The sequence below is a fragment of the Numenius arquata genome, chromosome 12 (genome assembly GCF_964106895.1).
Source record: "Numenius arquata chromosome 12, bNumArq3.hap1.1, whole genome shotgun sequence".
Lineage (NCBI taxonomy): Eukaryota > Metazoa > Chordata > Aves > Charadriiformes > Scolopacidae > Numenius > Numenius arquata.
The window spans coordinates 5,010,221-5,028,375 of NC_133587.1; the positions used below are offsets into that span (position 1 = coordinate 5,010,221).

Sequence of the window (18,155 nt, forward strand, 5' to 3'; positions counted from 1 at the left end):
CCGCCTCCATCCCACCTTGGCCTCTGCAGGGAGCACGGCCCCACACATAAATACGGACAGACAAGATAACAAAAATAGCATTAAGAGTATTCACAAATGAATTAAAAACTACTCGGATATGTACAGCAGAGCGCGGGCGGTATGTACACAGACAAGTCCGCCTGGACAGCTGGGTCTGCCGGTGGTGGTCTCCGAAGAACGAGGGGTTATTTTTTGAAGCTAATTTCAGCTCAAAGCCTGGAGGTCCCGTGCCCCGGTGGCAGCAGGAGCAGCGTTGGGGTGGGGGGGAAGCCAGACACCTCTGCCACTGCACACACCCGTCACAGCCACGCCAGGGGACAGGGATCTGCCTGTGCTATGGGGCAGCAACCGGGGCAGCGCCGGAGAGGCCAGCGGCTCCCGCTGTCCCCAAAGAGGCTTCCCGGTGGCAGGGATGGCTCTCAACCTCCCTTGGCTCGCTTGCCCACTAGCCCCATGGATCAGCCATGGTAAGGCTGATGCCAGGGCTCTGCCTTCCCCTGTTGACACCCCCCAGTGAAGGGCAGGAGCATTGCTCCCCCCTGCCCCTTCCGCCCCCCCAACTCTCTATTCCTGCACTTGCTGGATGCTGTGGCCCCAGCTCTCTGCAGAGTCCCTTGTGCCAGGGCTGGGGAAAGCACTCTCCCCCCCTCGCCTGCTTCCTTCCTTTGCCAGCCCAGAGGAGCAGGCGTGGGGAGAGACACGCACAGCCCCACAGCAACCTACATTCAGAGGGAGGAGGAGGAAGAGGAGGAGGATCCCTTCCAACTGGGCACAGCCCTGGGCCTGACACACCATCCTCACCCGAGACCCCCAGCAGCTGATGTCTGGGGAGAAAGGGGCTCAGAGGACGACACGAGGGCAGAGCTCCTCGCCCCCAACCTCTGCCTCTTCCTCCCAGCTCCCCCCCACCACAGGGATGAGTTCTGCCCGGAGGAAGCGGGGACGGGAATGGGATGCTGCAGGGAAGCTCCGTCCCATTCTGCAGCCTGTCTCTTCCCGGGGCCTGAGCGTGCGGGAGACGGGGGCATGGAGCCTCAACCCTTGCTCTGGCTGGGGAACCTTATATTAGTGACACATCTACACACACGCACGCACTCACACATGCAAAAATAAGTCTGTTTATTCAAATTGATCTAGAAGACCCTGCAGGGCTGGGACACCTTCTAGCCAGTACTCCCCCCCCGGCTGCCTGGATCTCCCCAGCGCTGGGAGCTGTTGGCTGAAGTGCTGCATTGGTCTCGGCGCCTTTAAAAGACAACGGAACGGTAAATAAGAGGGGCTACGATAAAAGGAGCTGGCGGCACGAGGGAGAAAGCTCCGTGGAGCGGGGCGCTGGCCCGGGAGGCGGAGGGGCTGCCCCCCCCCCCCCCCCGCACCGGTGACGGTGCTCGGGAGCGGAGTGTAGTGGATGTGGCGGTGAAGGCGCAGCCGTCCTGGCGACGAGGGGACTCGGCGGCGGGTCACTTGCGGCTCAGCAGGGATCCCAGCAGAAGCACTCCTGCCACCGTCGCCCCGGTCAGGAGCCATTTGTTGAAGGTCTCCTGGCCCTTCCTCACCTCGGCAGCAGCATCGTTCCCGTAGAGGTCCACAAACCGCTCCTGTGGGAAAAGAGGAGCAGTGAGCAGAGGGGTGAGAGCGCGGCAGAGAGACCATCTCTGCCACTTTCTGGGGCTCCTTCCTCCTCCATCGGAAGGGGCAGGAAGGCTGCTGGGCTCCCTCTGGCAGGAAAGCGGTGGTGGGGACCAGGCAGATGACAGACGCCTTGTGCTTCCTCGCTCTGAATCACGCACAGAGGGTGATGGGGGAAGCACAGGACCAGTCATGAGAGAAGTGGATGCCAGAAAGGATTTGCAAGGAGAATACAACGCGGGCAGGGCAGGAGATGCATCACGTGCTCTAGGCTCTCTAAAATTAGCATTGAAGTGTGATAGAAATCATTGCAGCAGGAAAACGCTGGGCTTTATTCCATGGCCGAGGCCCGGGGGAGCAGAAGCAGGGTTGGTGCCCACGGTTGCGGCAGGAGCCCACACCTCACATCCCCCTCACCGTTTTTGGGTCCAAAGCAGAGCCTCCCACCTCCCTCCCTACTGCTGCATCCCAGCAAGACAAGCACCCCCACGTCCTGGCCATCACAGGTTACTCTGCACCATGATCTGGATTTTGTGAATCCCCGTGGCAAAGGCAGACACTTTGGGCTGCGAAACTCCTGCCTTCCCCCGGCTTCGGGAGAGTGGGCCAAACATGAGGCCCAGCCAGGAATGCAGTCGCTCCGGCCCAGCTCGTCTGAGCCGGCCGCCTCCGGTCCTTCATCTCCAGCAGCAGCAAGAGGCGGGCAGATTTCAGCAGAACCACAGCAAACAGCCACAGCCCCTCTCCCTCAAAGGGAGGCTTGTGATGGGGCTGGGGACAGATCTCCACGTCTGAGACAGGGGGAGATAGAGAGCAGAGAGAGAAGAAGGGGGAGACGGAGAGCAGAGAGAGAAGACCACCAGAACTGAACTGCTCCTGAGAACAGGCTCTCAGAGAGCACGTCTGCCCCCTGCACCCGTGATGCCACCCACGTGCCACCCTGCCACCCAGGGGTGGCATCATGTCATGCAGCACCCCTATGACACGATGCCACCCCTCCTGCTCCCCTGGGCACCCAGGGACCTCAGGCCACAGTGAGATAGCTGCTCAGGTCCCTGGGCCACACGCACCGCAGGGAAGGAGGGGTCCACGGGCAGGCTACATGAAGCAGAGAACTTTACACTCCAGCAGCTCCCAGGTTTATCAGGGCCGAGCAGGAGCACTGAGGCTAGAGGGAGCTGGAGCTGCGAGTCGGGGCGCAGGGATCGCCAGGTTCAGAGCGCTGGACACCTTGGCGTCAGAAGGGGCTCGATGCTGTCACACCTCGAGCCCATCTTCCCGGCAAGGTCCCCAGTTCCCTGATAAGTGAATGCAGTTCCAGTAACCCGGCTGCTCTGGGAAAGCAGAGATAAGCCCAGCTGACGCTGTGCTTGTGTCACGCCTTACCATGGCCTCCCCGGAGGCAGGGGCAGCATCCCTGGGTCTGGCAGCTCTGCCTGCAAGCTGCCTCCCATGCCGGCCCACAGCCTGGGATGAGCTGCAACTGCTGCTACAGGAGCTGTGGGGGGTTTGGTGCCCGGATCATGGCTGGGATCGAAAGGGTCTTTAGGCAGGTGCCTCTCCATCAGTCACGGAAACATGGTGTCAGTCCCCTGGCTTCCCTAAAACAGCCCCAGCATGGTCACAGCTTGTAAGGTATCTCCTCACCTTGCCACACACCATCAAGCTCACACACAGCTTTTCACAGCAAGGTGTGCAACCGACATGCACGCTCGCTCCCATGGAGCTGGGCTGTGTCCCTCTCCTTGGCCACAGGCCTCCCCACCAGGGGGATCAGGTACTTGAACAACCACCCAGGTGAGCTGGCATCTCAGCACCCACCTCCGCCCCACCAAAGCTCCTCTCTGCCTTCCACTAAACACCGTCTCCAGCATCTCACAACTCCCACGGCTGCCTTTTGCACCCCTTCGACCAGGAGGAGGTATCAGCAGACCCGGGAGCAGGGTGCTGGGACAAGGACTTTGCTAACTCACCCTGGGGCATGTCACTGCTGCCACCTCCTTCAGAGTCCTCTCCAGGGATGTGACAACCGTCCCCGTGACTCCTGCCACCTACACAGCGTGGCAGAAGGCGGCTTACTTCCCACCGGGCCTGCCAGCTGGCACGGGCTCCACAGAGGTGTTGTATTGCATCCCAGTCCTGCAGGAACGGGCAGGCCAGCGGCTCACACACAGGTGCCATCCAGAGAGAAAGGTGAGGGCTGCTGCCCGCTGCCAGCCCCTCTTCCCAGCCGCTTGCCCGGGGTGATGGCCATGGAAACAGTGGAAACATCCTGCAGTGATGTGCTGCAGGAGAGGGAGGGATAGGAGGAGAGCCCAAACCCAAGGAGGGGATATTTTTAATTACGGCACAGGAAATCCCTCTGCTGATAGGTGGTGACAAGCAGCAGAGCGGTGACAGAGCTCAGCATGCAGTGAGCAGGCTGGCACGGATGGAGGGCACAAGGGAACTGGGGCAGAATACACAAACTTGTCCAAAAACACCAGCTGTGGAGTGCTTCCACCAACCCTACAATGTCCCTCTGTACCAGGGCCCTCATTCCTGGGGAAGGTCCGTCCCTTGGAAGCACGTCCCAGCCGTGCACCCACAGCACCCGATGCTGCAGGAGCACTCAGCAAGGAGGAAGGAGGCTGCACCCCTCCTGATGTATTCCCCAGAAAAAGCCTTTGCTCGGAGATTCAGTAATCTGCACCCCATAGAGCCCCACGCGTCTCTGCAGGCTCCTCCTGACCCATGACAGGCGAAATCCCCACCATCTCCAGGAAGGCTGGGGAGGTGGAAGGAGCTGCACAGTCACCCAGCCTGCCCATAGGGCCAGCAGTGGGGCAGGCACCAGGAGAGGACCCCCCACAGCCAGGGCAGGGAGTCGGGGAGGGCTGGCAGCCGAGCCTCCGGCACTGCCTTCTCGATGGTATGTACCGCCGAGCTTGGGGAGAGGCAGTTCCAAGAAGCGTGTTTTGAAGGCCTTACTTCTAAGAAAAGGAAGTGTTTGCTGAACAAGAGATAAATGGCATACGGTGATCTGAGAGCTATCGGGTGCTACAGACGGAGAAGAGCATGACAAGAGTCCCGCGCAAGCAGGGAGGGGACGCAAGCCCCTCTCCTTCCCTCGGGAAGGGAGCAGCAGCTGCTGGAGACGCAGCTGGGGGCTGCGGGGGACTCGGGAGGCGAGCGCCTTGCCCTTCCTCAGGACAACCGTCCCCACGAGCTGCGATAGCTCAGCCCCTGCACAACTGCAATCCCAGATGTGTCCCCTGGGAATGGCAATCCCAGACCAGGGGGAGTGGGAAAACAAGCAGGAGCGTCCTCCCGCCTCGTCCTGGGGGTGGGTTGAAGGTTAGGGAAAGGCAGCTTGCTCAGTTCCCACACCGCCTGGGCCTCGGCCGCTCCGCACCTGAAGCCCAGCACTCCCAGTACCGATTCTGACCTCTCTGGCCTGGTGTTTGGGATCTCAGGCTTGTCCAGACACGTCCAGATATTTCTGGCCTCCCCCAGTCACCTTTATCTGAGAGGAAATATTTGGAATTCCTGAGTAGCTCACAAGGACTATGGTAGCAACAGCACGTCAGTGTCTCAACCGCCCTCTCTGTGTGCCCGTGGGCCTCTTCCACCCCAGAGAGGACAGGCTGTTCCACCACTGAACACCCGTCACATCCCCTTTCCCACCCCGGGTAAGACACGTCCCAGAGGAGGATGCTCTGGGGCAGGCGATGAGGAAGCAGCGAGAGGTTATGCCTACGCAAAAGACAATCCCCTGACTTCGCCTCTCCTCCCTCAGCGCTGAGGAAGGACACAACATTTTCTTGCTGGAGCCTAAACCAGCACTTGCTGCGGGGGGGACTTCCCTCCAGCTGCACGTGCTGCTTACAGGAGACAGAGGACGTGGAGTTACAGACTCCACCGGTGTCCACCATCCCACAGGGCAGGGAGGTTCTGCAGTGCCAAAGGTTCTCAAGACTTCCACGGTGCCCCAAACCACAACCCATCGCCCGGGGAGACGCAGCAGCCATTTGAACACTGCCCAGAGATGATACACAACACTGTGGTAGAGAGACACGAGAAGCAGGTCTGACCCAAAGTGCTCCATGTCGGGTAGGAGACCAGATTAATCAAGCACAAGGTCTGGCTGACACAGTGTTGACATTCTAGCCTGGAAACGGGAAGGGGAAGACCCAAAGTTTCAGTCTCTTGCTGGTACCCACCCCCAGAGGTTCAGCTGGTTTCATTCACCAGCGCTGCCCAAGCAGCTCCCCCGGCCGAGCAGGAGGGAGAACAGTTGCCATTCAGGGCGAGCAGAGCAGAGCGGGTTCCTCTTTCAAGATAAGCCCCGATACAGGGGGAAAGAGGATTCAGTAAGCGACACTGAACCACGAGGGCAGGTGAAGGAAGCAGATGTGGACAATGAATCCTCATCTGGTCTCCTGTGAGCCAGGGTAGAGTGGGAAGGGAAGGGGGCTGGCCGCTGAGAAGGACAGAGTTTGGGTGCTCAAAGCTTCCCTTGCACGGGGAGGTGATGGGTATGGAGGTCACCGAGACACTGGCACGAAGCTCTGAAAACCAGCAGAGAAGAGACAGGCTTTACCCAGACTATTCATGGTGAACCAGCGGCACTTGGTCCGATTTTGACAGGGAGACTCTGCCTCCAGCAGGAGCTACACCCCTGACCCCCAGGCTCTTTGAGACAGTCACCCACAGTGACCAGCTCCGCACTTACAAAAGCCTTTCTCACCTTAATGTGTTTTATCAAAAACGAGCTGGTTCTCCAAAACCTCCCGTGGGATAAGTCAGCATCGTTCCCAGACAGATCAACAGAAGTGCGGAGAGGTTAAATGCTTTCCCTAGAGTTGCATACGAGCCAGCGGCATGAGCCACAGCGGCTGACTCCCAATCCCTGCATTCCTGTCACGAGGCAATGTTTCACTTGAAAACAAGGCTGTTTCTGTTATACCTTCGCCGTAACTACAGCTGTGTTACTGCTAAGAGGTCTAACACCAATCGCCGGCCAGGAGCGGAGTCATCTGGATGACCAGACATTTGTTAATGAGATGCTGGGAACAGTTTTGTGCTGAGCAGTGAGACAAGCAGGGAAAAAGAAAGGCAGCAGCTCAGCGCAGACTTCAACAAAGCCCGGCATCGACAGCAACCTGCCCCCAGAGCCCCTTCGGGCTGCCAGCTCACCACATGGGATTGCCATATGCGAACCTGGAGGTGAAGCACAGGGGGGAAAAGGCAGCTGAGATCTTTCAGAAAAAAAAAAGAAAAAAAAAAAAAAAGAAAACATAAGTACTCCCAAAGGCTGCCACTAGGATCCTGTAAACACAGCTCAAGCAGTCCCTACACACTATGAAAGTGGAAGAGGCATCCTGGAGGCCCTCCCTTCGCCCTGCTTCCCCCCACACTGCATCCACGTGTGGTGCCTGACCATCCCCAGCCCTGTCTGAAGCCCAAGCCTGAAATGAGGACAACAGGGACACCGAGCGTGCCTGTGCCAGTCACACAGCACTGCCTGCGGTATTGGGACTGGAGGTCAACATGATCCCCGGACTTGGAAACATGCCATCCAAGGCAGAGGTCTCAGAGCTTCTCCACATTTCCAGTTTCACCCCTCTGGTCCCCACCAGAACCCTGGGCAGGCTGGGGATGGATGGGGAAGGGACTCTGGGGACATGGGGAGGGGAAGGGGCTCTGGGGACAGCACACTCGCAGGTGCAAATGCTCCAGAGACCCAGCTCTAACTGTTATGCAAATGATGACCTCCAGGGAAGCAGCTGCTGATCTCCATGACAATGGCAGGGAATGCCACCCTCCCCGCTGCCTCTCCTGTCTCTCCTGCCCTGGGAGCGGGTGCTGGAGTCGCTGGGGTGCTGCAGCTGTTGGGGTGCTGCCCCTGCCCAAGCTCCAGGGCTCCTTGTGCAGACAAGACCCTGAGGGATACAGCCATAAACTCAAAAGGGTTAATTAAATAAGCACATCCCCACCTCGTTGCTCTCCCAACCGATCTTGCCACACACATGGTTGGGCTGCCAGCGGTGGGGAGGCTGCCCCTGGGGCCTCAGCCCAAAGCCCAACAAACCTGGGGGGCTTCAGCCTAGCGAGGGCCAGAGCCAGCTCTTTTCTAACCAGAAACAAACCCTCACTAGCACATTCCAGCCCTAATCCTCGCTGCGGCAGTCTCCTGTCAAACTGGTTTCATCACCAGCTCCAGGAAACCTGCAATAACCCCACACCATTCAGCACAATTTCAGCATTTTCCAAATACATGAAAGGGGCCACGGTGACAGCTGTAACCCCCGTCCCTGCCCCGGGAGACTGCTGCGTGCAGCACGAGATGGAGAGCAGGGAATTGCGCTCTCCCTTCCAGAAATCCGCTGAAACATTCATGTGTGTTAAAGCGGGAGATGGTGCGAATGACTAATCTACTTGCATCCATCTTTCATCAGTGTTTCTCCCAGCACTTAACTGGGCTGAGGGCTCCCAAAGGTGCCGAAGCCCCGGCCGGCGTGGGACGAGCTCGGCAGCGGAAGGGCTGGCAGGCGACGAGGCTCCGGTACAAAGGCACAGCGAAGAACACATTGGCTGAGCCGGATCCACTCAAGAGATTAGCACCTGCTGGGAATGGGATTGTTTTCCAAAGGGCATTAAGTGGAATAGTCCGAGGGAAAGACGGTCTCTCTGATGCTTCTCCCCACCGGACAGATGGTGTCTGAGCCCCGGCAGGCAGAGCAGCCTGTTTGCCCGCCCGCCTTTGTGCGAGGGGCACGCTTGGGGGGGCAGGGGAAGACTCCTGCTTTAATTTCACAGTTATCTGTCCCCTGCGGTGCCGGGGAGCCCGAGCGCCGCGGCCAGTTCGTTGTACCGGCCAAACACCTCGGTAGGGTCCCTCACACCCGGGGAACGAAGCTCAATTTTCACCTTGTCATTGCTTTTCCCAGACGTCACAGCTCCTGTGCAATCGTGCCCTTGTGTAACTATGGGGAAACCTGCGCCGAGGAGACGTGCCACGCTCACGTGTGCCTGGCTGCAGAGCCACGTTCCCTCCGACCCGGGGGCCGAGTCATGCTATGCCAATGGATGTCCTCAGCCATCAACCACACCACGAGCCTTACTCTAAACCCCCACTGCAGGGAACGGCAGCGTTACCAGAGCCTGAGGGAGTGAGGCTGGGTGCAGGGACGGTCCCCATGGGACACAGGTCCCGGGGAAGGGCCTCCCAGTTCTCTTGCCTTGAGCCGCTTGTCCTCCAGCATCCCAGAGGAGCAGCAGCCAAGCCTCACCACTTCCCGCTTCAGTCCCAGCACCTCACGAGGCTGCTGTAATTCTTACATGCCACTTGAATGAAAAAGGGGAAAGGGTGGAGGTGCAGGAAGAGGAGGAAGATGTGCTCATTCTGTTTTCACTTCCTGTTAGTCCACATGAAATCTCAAATGATTCAGGCCACGAAGTCCCTTTTAGCAAAATCCTTGCTGACTTGAGGGCAGGAAGGAGAGTCGGCAGCTGATGCAGCAAATGTAGGAGAGAGCAGTGCAGCATGAGAAGGAGACTTTGTGCTCTGCCCTGGGCTCCTCCATACGTGTTGTTGCATGAAATAATCACTGGCTGGTGCACTGGAAGCTTCTAAATGAGGTCAGTTGCTCTAATAAAAGATATTAGCTCTCCGGCAAGTTTAATACACTGGTGAGCCATACCATTACAGGATGGAAGCACTTGCCACACTGCTATGATGGCTGATTTACAGGTAGCAACACCTCATTTTCTCCATACGTAAGTCATATGTCACCTAGACACTACCCAGGCCCACAAACACACCCAGTTCCCACATCCCAGCCCAAGCCCTGAGCCAGCTTGCCACGAGTTACACACACAGAGCAACGTCACATACTGCTGCCAGCTGTGCTCCTTCCACAACGCTCATGAGCCTCCCTCAGCCTCAATGATGGCAAAACCAGAGATGTGCAAATGGGACTAGCATCATTTGGAGAACTAATGAAGCGATGCAGACAGCTGTCCCGCTCCACCCGAGCATGGCATTAGCTACATTCAAACCAAAGCAACTCTGTACCGGCCTAGGCTTCTTCTCTGAGCTTCCCAAAGAGCCCTTCACCCTCCAGTAGAGAAGAAAACCCTTCCATGCTCCTTCAGGAAGCAGTCAGCTCCTGTAGCTCTCTCCCCTCGGGCACACGGTCCTATCCCCAACAGACAGGTCCCTGCACAGCTCTGCCCATCGACCCCTCGCACACCTCCCCACATGAGCAGCTCCTGCTCCAAGCCCTGCCTGCTGACAAGTTGTCACGTTTTGGAGTATTTGATTTCAGTCTTAGGAGCACCTGGTTGGCAGCGGTACAGGCAGGGAGAACCTGCCTGCTCTTTGTTCTTGGCCAAGCGGAGCACAGAGCAGACGACACCTGCCTCGGTTTCCCCCCGAGCTCAGGATTGGAGCTGCGAGATGGGGAGCTCCGGGTCCATCCTAGATCAGGAGCGGGGACAGAAAGGCTAAGCCCGGCCCTGCTCCCACCGGAGGCTCCTCATCTCCAGGGCTCATCTCCCCAAGCAGGATACCGATGCCAGAAGCTAGCTACTAATTGGATCTACTTAAATCAGAAGCTACGTCTGCAGACACAGCTGAAACACAAGCTTGAGCAGGAAGGAGGATAATGCAATAAATTCAAGCAGCTCTCCCCAAGGGAATTGCACAGATCCCTGAAACTTCCATCTTCGCAGATACAGCCTATTACCCTCCATGGGCGTGCTATGTAAATAAATGCAGGGGCAGGCAGTGGTTGAAAGAGTAACCGGCCCCAAACCTGCTGAAATGCCATGCTCACCAAGCTCCCTGCTCCCAGTAGCCGAGGGAAGGCAGACCAGTTCCAGCACAACGTTTAAACAGTCCCCGTGGCCACGGGAGCCTCTCTGGTTAACGCTCCGAATCCCGCTCCTCCCTCCCTCGCTACCCCGGAGGCAGGCAGCAGTGCTGCCGAGTGCACTGGGTTTCCCATTAAAGAGATTCTGAGAGACAGCACTGGGCTGGTACACGTGAGCACGTGTCCGAGAGAAGACACGGGCGGCTGGAGAGATGCTGGCTGCACGGAGGAGCTGCAGCAGGCGTTCCCGCCTGCAGGCAGTCCTTCCCAGCACTGCTCAGCCCTCAGATTCCTTTTTTTTTGTTAACTAAATTAAACATGAGGATAAAATAAGCAAAATACCTAAAAATAAAAAATAAAGCGAGCATTTCTACAGCACAACTAGGTCACAGCTCCCCAGCATGTGAGTTGTGGCAGCCACGGCTCAGCCCCTCGAGCCTCCCGGGTTCAAAAATGACATCTCTCTTAAAAGGCTGCCTCCCGAAACCCACACCTGCTCCCCGGTAAGCCCAGCTGGAGCCATCTGCTAACGGCTCTGCCTCCCGCAGCCCTCTGGCCCCTCGCTCCACCGGGCTGTTCTGCTTCTGCGGCGAAGAGTAACCCTTCTCCCCACCTGAACGCGGCGAGGGCCAGCCCCTACCCTGGAGCTGCCCCAGCGCACCCAGCAAAGGCATCGCATCCCCCTCCATGGGCACACTGCAGGGAAAGCTCTTGTATGTTCCTTAACTTAAGCCCTTGGCATCCCAAGGACGATTAGGAGCCGGACTTCAGAGAGATCTTGCACCAAACACCCCTCTGCACGTCCTTCCACGTGGGGAGTACGGAGGAGGAACAGTTTCCCTATCCAAGGCCAGGGCAGCAAACCAAGGAGCGCCCTGGCACCGAGGGACGCCGCTTCTCTTTCATGCCTCCATTATCTGCGTTAATCTTTAGTTGCTCAGAACAATAGCGTTTAAGGGTAACATCCCTCTCGGGAGGGTGGAGGAGGAGGAGGAGAAGAGTGTTGCTGCTTTCCTGCCATGCAAAGGCAGAGCCACCCCGCAGAGCATACCTTCGCACTGAATCAGCCAGCAGGTAGGTCAACATCCCGACTGTTATCATGGTCACCAGAGGGGAGAGAGCAGCCACCCCCCAGCCCCTTTCTGCTCCCACAGCAGAAGCCACCATTAATCCCTCTCCTCTCAGTTCAGCAGGTCTGCAAGACTTCTATAACTGATATCCATCCTTTCCCTTCCCCCAGCTCCTCCTGGGAATACTCGGGCTTTACAGCTAGTGGGGAAAGAGCTGCTGGAGAAATACTCCTTGTAACGTCAAGATGGGACTGTGCTCACAGCCGTCAGCAGCTTGGTAAAAATCAAAGGAGAGAAGCTTAAGCAAAGGCCTCAAAGCATTGCACCACCATTCACACTGTACCCGGCGTGGGCCGCAGGCGTATCGCTGCACCCCGGGGTAAACTACGTACGCAAACCATACAGAAGCTCTGAGGAAATCAGGTGCAGCACCCCAAACGCGTACAGAAAGCTGCAACTTCCACATGGGGAAAAAAGAAGAGCGTGCTGCTGCTCCCTTCCACCCCGTCTGCTGTGGTGAGACCACCCCGTTGCTGCTGAAATGGGGAGAGACCCCAGGCAGCGCTCGGGGGAACCCAGCTCCAGTTTCAGGCAGGAGCAGGATGATCAGGAAGACTGACATTACCGAGAGCAGCTGTGAACACAGAGCAGCAAGAAACAGTTCGTTAATTATTTCACAGGTCTTTTTTTAAATGACACTCCACTCTTTCGGATTAAAGAACCTCAGAATGCTTTATGAATCCGAGTTCCCAGTGGCTCCCCTGGGAGGGAAGGAAACGCTATCCTTTTTGCTGAAAGACCGCGGGGTTAAGTGGGCTGCTCTGAGCCACAGCCAGTGATAGGCAGGAGCTTTGCCTTCCAGGCGCCTGCTCTAATCACAGATCTAAGGAACGTAATCAAACTGCACCGAGAGGTAGGAAGGAAAACAGGCAGGGCCCCAAAGAAGGAGAACCGAGTAAATGGGGCGAAGAGCAAAGCTCTGAAAACTCGCCTCTGCATCGTTCTCGGTCTAGCGGCAGGAATGCTGCTGCGGGCCGGGCAGGAAGCTGCAGTGGAAGTCATTCCAATGGCATTTCCTGGAGAGCACTGCAGAAAAGCCTCCCAGGTCGCAGGCAGGACGAGAAGCTGCCAAGGATCTGCATGCTGAGCCCCGATCTCCAGCTGCCAGGGAGGACACAGCTACCTGGGACGGCTGCGCCAGGCAGGACAGCCCGAGCCAAGACCCTGCCGGCAGTGACCGTCAGGCAGGCAGTTCCCACAGCCAGAGTGGAACACCCCGTACTGCAAAGGGACACAAGGGACCCAGCTGGCAGGGGAAGAGTATTTTTTTCATCCCAAGCAGGTGATGACAATAGAGGCATCGTCTCAGCTGCAAGGGATCCAGACTGTGAAATAATTACAGAGGACAAAGCAGAAAGCGATAACCCAGCTAATCTTCGCAGACCACTGGTTGGGATTCATCTCTAAGCAAAGCACGGCCTTGGCTATCCACAGTCACCTCCCACAGCCAGCTCTGCTACGTGTTGGCCAGCAGGTTAAACTGATGGCTGCGATCTCAAACGGGATTAGCGGTGCTAGGGCATCCCTGAAACCCAACATGTTAACACTCAAAACAGCAGAGCTTTGGAAAACAGCACTCACCCCAGAGGGAGCTGCGCTCCCCATAGGGTGCAATGCGCAGGTGTGCCCCTTGCACATCTAGCAGGGTGCTCCTCTGAGTCTCAGGGCACAACAGCAGCAGAATTTAAACTTGCACTTATCTTACGATGCCAAAGAACCTCGCACCGACAAAGCGTGAGGGTCCTGGGGCACCCATGTTCAGCTGTATAGCGTGGTAGCTGCAGGGAAGGCTTGTGCAGGTTACTTGGGCAATGGCACAGAGCCAAAAGAGCATTTCTGAAGAGCTGAGAATGGAAGGCTTGCCCTCAACCTGAAACCATTGAGAAGGTTGCAGCAAGAGCACAGGACGAAATCCCAGCTGCACTCTGTCATATGACACAGGCTGAGTCACTTCCTATTATTCAAGAAAAAAAAAATTTAAAAGGTAGAAAATGAGTTTGCTATATTGACATCTTCTAAGGGTTTTCCCCAAACAGAACCACAAGCTTCCAGTCCACCGCAGAGCGACACAACACATACGTCCCAGCACACCGAGTCCTGCGTGGCCAGGGCCAGCTGAGAGCCTGGGATGCACAGGGCCAACGCGGGGAGCAGTCAGTCCTCCTTCAGCCTAGCCCAGCTTGTTGGGATTCTCTGCCACAGGCTGGTGACGAAAATGCTGGGTTCTTTCAGTCCTGGCCTGGCATAGACCCTTCATGCTGGTCCCCCACCATGCACCCTGCAAACAGGAAACCTCTTGCCTTTATGTCGACAGATCTACTTCCAAGCGCCCCCCCCGCCCCCCGCCAAGAACACCCTCTCTCTTTAAACCTCACTCTGAACATAGATTTAACCTTGAAAGAAAAACTGTCATCCAGTGGAGGGTTACAGCCAGGCAGGAACTACTGCTCACTTTCATTTCTCAAACAGATTAAACACGGTCAGTACATCTCTGCCTGCCAGGCTCTCTCCCGCTTACCCTGCGCTTCCCCCCTCCTACATTCCCACTCATCAGATTTCTCCCCCCACGACTCCCGGTCCCCACTGGGATCACTGTTTGAACTTCACAGCTAGTGGAATCTGGTCCTGGCCAAAGCAACTGCCTCAGGAAAGCCTCCTCTTTGGTTTTGATGGCTCACCAAGGCAGCAGCTCTCTCCTGGCTGGTTATTAAATGGCCCCCTTGGGTTGTTCTTGTTTGTTTTCTCAGTGCCAGATTGCACAGGGCAAACCAAGGCAGGGCCAGTAAACATGACAAAATACACCCATGTTAACGCTATGTAGTGAGATTTGCCATTTCTCCCTTGCCTCAAAAAATGGTTTCTCAAGAAAACCGCTACAGCCCAGCACACAGCAGCTTTAACAAGGCCCCCCAAAGGCACCCTGCACCCCACAGCCATCCTACGCTTGCCTTTGTTCCACTGGTGAGGAGTGAGGCAGAGCTTCCGATGTGACCGGGCTGTGCCATACCTGGGATGGAGCCACGCTCCCTCCCTCTTTTCAGAGGGGCTTTCCAGGAAGAGAAGTGCTGCAGCGCTCCAGAACACAAACCACCTGGTCCCTGCCAACCAGGCCTGCCAGAACTTGCATCTCTCTCATCAGGACCTGCCTCTGCTGCACCTCTCCGAGAGCTTTGTTTGCATGGGACAGGCTCTAACAGCTCGGATGCACCAAACAGGCTCCCTGTGCAAACAGGGTGGCAGGAGAGGGACCGCTCCGTCACGTCAAGCGCAGGGTGGCACTCCCTCCTTGCAGGGGGAGCTGGCTGCAGGCCACCAGTTTTTTTCCCTGCAGCTGGAGTCGCAGGAGAGCGAAGCAGAGCATCTCCACGCACGCCCCACACGTGAGGCACTTGGGAGCTCTTACGGCCCCTGTGCTGCCACTGCATCGTGCCATCCCTACGCTTGGAGCAGGCACGGCTGTCCCCTGAGAAGGGACATGGTGAAACCTGAGCGTGCAGGAAAGCTACCGCTGAGAGGTCAAACGAGCATTGGGTTGGGGTTTGCAACAGGCTGGCAGCAGCCACAATGCCCAGCCCTCTTTTTTTGGTGCCTGGTGGGGTGGGTCCCCCCCACTACGGCATTTACCACCCTGCCCAACTCCCCTTCAGCTACCGGCACAGCCCGGGCAGCAGCGCAACCTGAGCAGTGAAGTTAGAAGCCCCGTTCAAGGTTAGAAGAAGAGAGCAAGGCTGTTCCCCTGGGTGGGAAACACAGCAAACGGCGATCTTCAAAGCAAGAGCTGGTGGGCGGGTCAGATAGAGAGGAGTCCTGACCCTTCCGCAATCTGTTCAACAAATATTTGCTCCAAACAATGAATTTACAGACAGACACAAAAAAAATTGAAGAGTCTTAACCGTGATGGTTGGGGGTGGGGAATAGAGGGAGGAGGTATTTCATTCCCTGCAAGCAGGGACCAGTGATTTTCCACCAGTGATTTAATCTAAATCCCCCAGAGAGTTCATTTACAAAAAATCAGATTGCATTATCGCCTAGGTCTCCAGGATACAGCCCAATCCGTCACTAACAGCAACAGCCACACTAGCTTGGAAACCTCGATTTGATCACTCAATTCCAAGACTAATCTGTAGCTTTAAAAGCCAAAAGCCAGAGGGAGGGGGAAGGAACTCAGCATTTGGCCAGGGTTATCTGCAGGATGAGAGAGCTAATGGGCCAGATACATCCTGATGAAACGGCCAGCAGATCCCAGGGTTATTAATCGAAACCAACCTTCTCTGCCTGAGCAGCCCCACCCGGGTAGTGCCCCAGGGCGGCCACATTCCTGGAATTCCTGCACCCTGTGTGAACCTGCTCCCTCTCCCTGTGTGCACCCGCTTTCCCTCTTCTCCAGAGACCCCAACATCGCTGGGCCAGGCCTGAGGAGCTGGGGAACTCTGTGGGGCTCCTGTGCCTCTCCTCTGTCAGGAGGGTGCAGAGCACAACGCTGGGCTCAAAGGTTCCTGCCCCCTCCTCGAGACGCAGGGGCCTGCTGATGGACTATGAGATGAACGGGGCTGAAAGGCCTTAGCTCACCAGCAAGGCAATTCCCCACCGTTTAGATGCTAACGCCTGACAGCATGAGCTCTTTCCAGTGGGCACCAGTAAAGGTTACCCCAGCAGGGAAGGACTAAGATGCAGAAGCCGAAAAGAAAACCTCAAGACATCTGTAGGTCATATACCTCCCGCTGGCAGTCCCAGGCAGCACCGCACAGCCGGACCCGGCATTTCAAGAATGCTTCCTGCAGAAATGCTTATTCATGTTAATACCTCACCATTGAAAGCTTACGGGGTTTGCTGCTGGGGCAGCTGGGAGTATTGCTCCCTGCCAAGCAAGAAGCAGCTGCAGGTTTAACAGCTCGCCAGCGCAGAGATTGCCCTCACCGCACCAGTTCCCACAGGCCCAGCAGCCCACCCACCCACCCACCCACCCGGATCTGCTGTGGGATTCACTTCACCGTGAGCACGGCAGAAGGCAAAGTCCCGTCTCCGGAATGAAGAAGTAGCTGTTACCCCAGCAGACCGCAGGCCAGCCCACCAGAGCACTTCACGCTCTGAGAGGAGGAAGCTCCACTCCCTGCTGTTAAATGACACCAGGAACATGCCTGAGAGCAAGGGCTCCCGCTTGAAGAACAAGCTTGGATGACACTAGATTTCCAAAGGCTCTTGGAAAAACAGGTCTTTTATATAACGTCCAGGGAGAAGGAGAAGAAACAGGGATGGAGAAAGACACGACTGAGCATAAACTGTGTCATTGCAGTGGACTAACCCTCTTAGGGCAGAGCATTAAGAGCACAGAGGGAAAGGCCACACACCCCTGCAAGGTCTATAGGACATGCACTAGGAAAAACACTGCAGGGAGCTGCACTCTGGTTTGACCAGCACTGCTGCCGGCCTGGAGCAAGGGAGGACACGGGCAGCCATCCCCACCAAGGAGAGGAGTTCTTACCCATCCGCCATTCTCCCGGATCCAGGGATCTAGGTGGTCGGTCAAGTACGTGGTCATCCAAGATACAATGCGTCCCACCAATACCCGCATCTCCTTGTCAACGCTCTCCACACACAAGGCTCCTCCGAAGGAGAAGAAAGCCACGATGCGACCCCAGTTCACTCCATCGCGGAAGAGTTCGTTCACTACCTGCTCAAAGCTCTGATACGCCGTGCCGGGGGTGATGTGGAGCTGGGAAGTGAGGTCGCTGAAAGCCCGCCGGTACCTCAACTCGAACTCATCCCCTGCCTCTCTCAGCGCCTGCCTCACATCAGCTGTTTGAACAATTTCATGGACTTCGAGGCTTCTCCGGTGCACGGTGGCTCCATTCACTACGTGGCTGGCGGGCTGGTGCCAGGAGGGGCTCCCATTGAGGACGCCGTCCATCTCGTCGTCCTCTGCTGCAAAGTCAGTCCTGTTCTCATCCTCCTCCTCCAGATCGCTCCAGCTGTATCCCTTCTGTGAAAGCTTGTAGGAAACAAAGTCAATCACTAACTCCCGGTTACTGTTGGACATTTTCACACCTGGGACGCCCTCAATGAGTCCATGGTCCAGAGCACAAGCAGATCAGCACTTAGCAGGTCCCGACTCCGCTCTCCTTCACGACCGATGGGAACATCTGACCTTTGCACAGGCAAACACCAGAAGAGCAGAAAGGCAAAGAAACGGTTAACGCTACAGCTTGTAGATGCACCCGTGCCGTGAACACCGACAGCTTATGGTCAGGCTGAGATCATCCCGCAGCCTTATGCCGAGACTCAGGGCCACCGGATTGAAGCCGCACAGAGAACCGACTGCAACACACACATACCCACCCACCCCCACACCCTCCCCTCCCCCGGGGAAACCAACCTCGAGCCCCCGGGGACCTCGCCAGCCCGATCCGCGCAGCCCCCGGTCCCCAATCCCAGGGTCTCACCGGGTGCTGGCACCGCCTGGCAGGCCAGCTGCAGGTCGGGCCGGAGCGGAGGCGGCTCTCGCTCTGCTGGAGCTGCG

The 18,155-nt window shown here is 57.0% G+C and overlaps 1 protein-coding gene across 2 annotated transcripts; it reads right to left on the reverse strand.

Annotated features, from left to right (window-relative positions):
* Window positions 1-1,119: 1,119 nt before the first annotated feature.
* On the reverse strand, window positions 1,120-17,783 carry BCL2L1 (BCL2 like 1). Of its 2 annotated transcripts, none has more exons than XM_074157345.1 (2): window positions 17,121-17,783; window positions 1,120-1,619 (listed from the first exon to the last, which is right to left on the reverse strand). In XM_074157345.1, the coding sequence occupies exons 1-2, from the start codon at window positions 17,673-17,675 to the stop codon at window positions 1,482-1,484; spliced, it is 693 nt and encodes a 230-aa protein (XP_074013446.1). In that variant the 5' UTR covers window positions 17,676-17,783; the 3' UTR covers window positions 1,120-1,481. The 2 variants fall into 2 exon arrangements, with proteins under 2 accessions (XP_074013446.1, XP_074013447.1); XM_074157346.1 differs by having other exon boundaries at window positions 1,482-1,619; window positions 17,310-17,675.
* Between the last annotated feature and the right edge of the window lie 372 nt (window positions 17,784-18,155).